General features: G+C 43.3%; 2 protein-coding genes across 3 annotated transcripts in view; both read left to right on the top strand.

Moving 5' to 3' along the window:
- The first annotated feature begins 948 nt into the window (after positions 1-948).
- On the top strand, positions 949-4,484 carry LOC133153012 (cAMP-regulated phosphoprotein 19-like). The gene is made up of 3 exons (XM_061277027.1): positions 949-1,149; positions 2,557-2,679; positions 2,889-4,484. The coding sequence occupies exons 1-3, from the start codon at positions 1,093-1,095 to the stop codon at positions 3,060-3,062; spliced, it is 354 nt and encodes a 117-aa protein (XP_061133011.1). The 5' UTR covers positions 949-1,092; the 3' UTR covers positions 3,063-4,484.
- A 440-nt stretch (positions 4,485-4,924) lies between these two features.
- myo5aa (myosin VAa) overlaps positions 4,925-5,884 on the top strand; it is a 29,171-nt gene continuing 28,211 nt past the window's right edge. For both annotated transcript variants that reach the window (XM_061276848.1, XM_061276845.1), the window contains exon 1: positions 4,925-5,177. In XM_061276848.1, coding sequence (XP_061132832.1) covers positions 5,151-5,177 — 27 coding nt within the window. In that variant the 5' untranslated portion in view covers positions 4,925-5,150. The remainder of the gene's footprint in view (positions 5,178-5,884) is intronic.

Raw genomic sequence — 5,884 nt, 5'->3', positions numbered from 1 at the left:
TATTGGCTCTGTCTGTCATTTTTTGCAAAGAGATTTAGAAGTATGATAGAAGCCATCATAACGATCTTGACATTTTCATCATTTTCTTTATACTGATTTAAGAATATGCATTATTAGTTTCCCCCTCATAAATCCAATACTTAAAATGAGCTTGTAGGAGAATAAAGCTAAAGTCAACTTACCAATTCATGCAAAATATATATTTTTATAAAATATATTAAATGACACGGTCATACCACATTATTAAGCTATACAAAAACCAGCCAAGGTGTACTTTGGTGTCATGCAGATTTTTAAAACAAAGGCCAATGAGATGAAGAGACAAATAAAACATCAATTTGTAGAGAAATTTGTATTTTATTTAAGTTAATTTATTTATGACAACTGGTGTCAAAAAAGCTCCAGGATTTGTAAAGTGGATGACATCACAGTATGATGATGACGAAGCTGCAGAGGATCTGGGAAGAATCATCCCAGGAGCATATGAAGACTTGACAGAGATAGCTAGGAAAGGTTATTCATTTCCAGAGGGAGTACTTAAAAGGGGAAAGCGTGTACATTTGGGCGTGATGTATGTCTTGTGACAACAGTCTTGAAATTTCTCTGACAAACTTGGGATACACCATCACTAAACATTTACCAAGATGGGTTGACGCGCGCTATAGACTTTGGATACTGGTCAATGAGATAAACAGCAACGTAAAACTAATGTATTAATTTTGTTCCGCCAAATTTAGTACACAAATATGTCAAACGTAGATTACATAATATTTTATAGTTTTATATTTTAATTGACAGACTCTGAAGATTGTCCTTGGTTACAAGCAGCGCATGCGCCTAACAGCTGATCCGTTACGCATGTTTTTTTGTTTTGTTTTTTTAAAGCCCGTCCTACGCGAACTCACGAGAACGACGTGAGCGCGCACGGTGTCTCCGTCAGTGACGTAGAACCAGCTGCGGGAGCGCGCGGCAGTGCTACCACCAGACAGAGCAGCGGGATCCCGGCGGCCGCTCACTCATTCACACCGTTAGGAGGACCGTTTAGCAACACTTGAGCAGCCCCTTTCTCGAAAGCAACTCGAACATTGGCCAATGTCGGACGGAACCGAAGACATTCCGGCGTCCGAGGAGACCCTGGTCGAAGAGCAGGTATGTAACGTGGCCGTTTATGACGACCCGTTGATATAGAAGGGAAATAGGCGGGAGCGCGGTTGACTTTGTTACGAGTGTTAGCTTCAAGCTAAGGGTAGCCCTTTCCTCCCTGTCACGTTTATTAATAATATTCCGTCGCAGTTCATTTTGACAATAAGTTTATTACACTATATGTCTTGATGTCTACTGTCTCGTCGTTCTGGTGAGATGAATACATGTAGTTTATGGAGCACTAACGTGAGCTAATGGTAGCAATGCTAACCTACTGTCATGACATTCTTGAGGAAAAAAACGATTAGCTTCAGAGCTAACACGGTCCCGCCCGTGCTGACAGCCATGGCCTGCAAAAATATATGCATTTTTCACGCAAAGCTCTGTTAACTTGTATTCTCAGAGACGTCTTACAATCTAACCGGCCCTGACACTTTAAACCCACACCCGAGGGGCATTTGACAGCGCCTTCAGCGGTCTGATCCAAGCTCGGTAGCCTCCCGCATGCTAGCTTGACTGATTTTTGACGCGTGTTAAGGCATTGTCGAGCATTGGTCTTTCATCTTCGTGTTGGTCTTTTGCTATCAACGGCACAACTTCAAAAAGCAGTCACTTTTTTTCCCGTGGTTGTTAGGGACCAAGACAGACGTGAAATTCGACCTTTGCCTAATTTCGGCTTGTCTATATGTATTCATATTTGGATTCCTAGATGTAGGTCACACTCTGCATCGTGTGGGAGATGACCAGTTTGATGATGATTGTGATATCTCGAACGATGAGAAAAAGGCAACCATTCTTTATTGTGTTGACATTTTTAAAGTAATTATGGAGGCTTTGTGCACTTAGTTAACACAAGGGCTGAGCAATTGATCAAATCAAATGGCATTGCAATACAATTTGTAACGTGCGACCCCTATTTGCCACCCACCTATACTTTAGTGGCTTGAATATTCCATTCCGTGACATCCGGTTGATTTGTGTACAGTGGCACTTTATTGTCAAAATATAACGTCTTTGAGGCTCTGTAGGTTAATGACATTTTGGTTTGGTCTCTGGGCGGCCTCGTGTCAAATAGCTCATGAACCTGTACCTTATGGCGGCCCAGTGGCTGGAGCCTATTCGGTACTCTCGTTCACCTCTTTGAACACATGTTCATTTTACCATCTTCTGGAGTGTCATAACCTTCTTCTGGCACTTAAAATGCTTGCCGTAAGCCTCAGGAAGAGCATAAGAATGTGAATAGCTGTTTTTCACCGAGGAGTTATCGTTCTGTTTGACAGAAATGTGTGAGTGTGTGAGTTCTCAAGAAAGAGCTCTTGGTGTCAAAAAAGGTTAATGACCACTGCTTGAACGTTTCTTGAGTTATAATATTTTGCTTGGTTGATTTTGATTTGTGTGTGTGTTGTGTTTCAGGAGGTTCAGGACAAAATGATCAATCCAGAAAAAGCAGAGGAGGCCAAACTGAAGGCCAGATACCCAAACTTGGGCAATAAACCTGGCGGTTCAGATCTGCTTCGTAAACGCCTTCAGAAGGGGGTAAGGAACAATGTTGGGTGGGTTTTTCCCATGTGTTTTATTTTAATTTGGAAAAAAGTCAACAAATATACAACTACCAAAAACAATTTTGTTCTCAAATTTTTTCCTCAATTAGCTGGGAATTATAAACCCTCCTTTTTGTCTCCCAGTGTTTATATATTACGTTTGAATTGCTGCTTTTGCTGATTCTCGTCTCTCATGTTTTCCAGCAAAAGTACTTTGACTCAGGTGACTACAACATGGCCAAAGCCAAGATAAAGAACAAGCAGCTGCCGACAACAGCGGCACCCGAGAAGACAGAGATCACGGGGGACCACATCCCCACCCCCCAGGACCTGCCCCAGAGGAAACCCTCCCTGGTTGCCAGTAAATTGGCAGGGTGATGGCACCGTCCTGCACCCCTCCACCCCCATCTAGTCCAGAGCTTGTAACTTTACCTCTTCCAGCCCCCTCCCAGGACCACCTGTTTAGCCACTCAGCAGGAAATGCCTTGCTACCTTTCAAATTGTCTTTACCTTCCCCAACCGCCATTGGCTGCTTATCATGCTCTTGTCTCCTCCCACCCTTATTGCCTCTCTCTTCCTTGCCATGTATATTTCCCATTTGTCTCTCATTCTTCTCATGTAATATACACTGAAAGACAGCACGTCAATGTGGGCTAAGTGCCCCTAGGCGTGAAAGTGTGTGTTTGTGTATATAGTACATTTCATTTTCTTAGGCACGGGGGCAGACATCAGCCTTTTAGCATTTCACATTTGTATTATTCTTTTCTGTATTTTCCTCTTAATTAATGCAGCCCCCCCCCCCCCCCCATCAACTTCGAAATCAATTTCCTCTCCAGATCCCAAACTTTGCAAAATATATCATATAATGAAACCTCGATTTAAGAGTAAGTCAGTTCACAAACATTTCTTTTTCAAAGGAATGTTGCATAAGTTTACACACTGTATTGGTTGATGAACATCAACGCGCAACACTATTTGTTGGCGGAACAAGCGCAGGTCTGATGAGTCACAACAAATAACATTCAGCATAATAATGAGTCGTATATATTTAATCATTTGTTTTTATTTCCATGCTGGGCTGTCAAATTATGTCAATGTGGTCCATGGCACAAATGAAGTTGAGCGAATGCTAGTGTTGGATCCCAGAAAACACATTGTCACTAGGATGCACACACGCAACAGTTTTTAGAATTGTTTGAGGACCCCCCTGAAAAGAATAAGGAAGTGATTACAAGAAGGTCAAATAATCCAGCGGCAAAGATCATAGCTAAGGATACCAGGGGTGCACGGGGTACCAAAAACGGAGTGCCAGTGTGCACACTAGTTGCTCTGACCGGGGACATAGTGCGCGAGTGCGTCAAGTAGCACAAAGGGAAACATTTCAAGCACAGGCTGCTGATTGGTTTGGAACATGGGCTGTGTTAAGCAATGAACTCTCTCTGAACACATGCTCAGAGTCAGAGTGAATTTCTTAATGCGCCCTAGATACTGCATTCAAAGGCTCCCCTGGAGCAGGAACTTTGCCTTCAGTGTGAAGATTAAGAGGTGTTTTGCAACACAGTTGCTTGCAGCTCAGAGATTCTCCTTCCCACTTGCCAGATTGGAGGAAGTAGCTTTGCGCTAGTATGACGCACTCTCCCACACTGGTTTCGCTTTACCAAGGTCCTTGTAGATGAAGTTTACCATCAGATTGCGCTACATCTCAGTGAGCAACTCATCTGTCTGAGCTGTGCATGTATATGGCTGCCCTCCGGTTAATTTGTGCCATTTTGTTATGTAAATAAAATAGTTTTGCACAAATTGGCAGTTTGTTTTCTCTCCCATTTTTTTGGAGGGGGAGGGGGGGGGTAACAAGTATGTGTTTATCACAGATGGATTATACTGACATCTGGTGGCCAAGTTGTAAACACTACAAAACGCAGAATGACGGATGTTAAAGTAGTAAATCACAATGCACAACCATTCATTTTGTACATTCTGTTATAGTAACTATTCTTCAAAGTATTGTATGTAGGGAGCAGTGGAACGGATTATGATTTCATTTACTTCATTGGGAAGATGATTTGAGACACGATTCTTGAGTATGTTGGGTGTGCTCGGTACGGATTGTCAACGCCCCACTGCAGCTCGCGTTTCTGCTTGTAGTTCAATTCGCCACCACGTTGTGTCGCTGTTTCCCCATGGGACATCACTTTCTTTTTTTTGGACGGGCTGATTCATTTCATCCATCATACCCAGAATGCAAAGTGAGATAGCCGACCCTCGGTAGGTAGCCTTGCTCCTGTCTTCTTTTCAGTTTTATCATGACCAGGAGGGAGACATTCACTTTTTGAGATACACCAGTGTGCAAACACACGCACCAAACGGCGACGTGGTCCGCTTCATGAGAAGACACGACGAGTCCCATGCAGCGAGGACAGGCAGCCGACTTTTAGCCCTGATTGGCGTGAGCTCGTAGCGGCTGTCATGGCAGCGTCGGAGCTGTACACAAAGGTAAGCACAGACGAGCGAAAACTAACCGGGCTGGGTTGACGTTGCATGCAGACTTCCCCCAAAACGTTTCTTGCTGTGCTAAAATGAATGAAAATGTCACTTCCATACGAAACCGTTGCAAGGAAGGCGGTGGTAATGTAGTCTTGATATTATTGATCGGTTGCTAAGGTGCATCAAAGGCATTGCTAATGTAAAACAATCACAAACTTTTATTTTATTTTTCATTCTAAGCAACATATAAGCCGCAAATCCTTCGTGAATCATACCTCCACAATAGATGTCACCTTGATTGTTTACCCCGAATATGACATTCATCGCTGGCCTTGTAGCGGCATCATGGGCTGGGTGATGCAAAGGCGGTGCCTGCCGTCACGGACACGCATTTCTTCCCTTAATACTTAAGTATCTTCAAAATAATTCGTTTACTTCATTATTGCTTACGCGATGTCGTATAAAAGGATTGTGGTGAGGTATGAAAAGCGGTGGGACGTGATGATGCTCTAAAACGCTACATCTGCACACCGCATTCTTGTTGATCGGGGAAGGAGAATGAGCGGCCTTGACACATTCGAGCACTGAGATTTTGCGTGTGTTGTCATTTTCTAACCTTGTGCAACGCAAGATAACTAGCATGAGAGACATCCCCCCCCCCAATATACCCCCCCACACCCATATTCCTGTTTTTCTATTTTGTTTTTTCTGTAGCA

Source organism: Syngnathus typhle, linkage group LG4 (assembly GCF_033458585.1).
Source record: "Syngnathus typhle isolate RoL2023-S1 ecotype Sweden linkage group LG4, RoL_Styp_1.0, whole genome shotgun sequence".
In the NCBI taxonomy this organism is placed as follows: Eukaryota; Metazoa; Chordata; class Actinopteri; order Syngnathiformes; family Syngnathidae; genus Syngnathus; species Syngnathus typhle.
The sequence above is the reverse complement of the archived record's forward strand: the minus strand, read 5'-3'. Positions and strand labels throughout refer to the sequence as shown.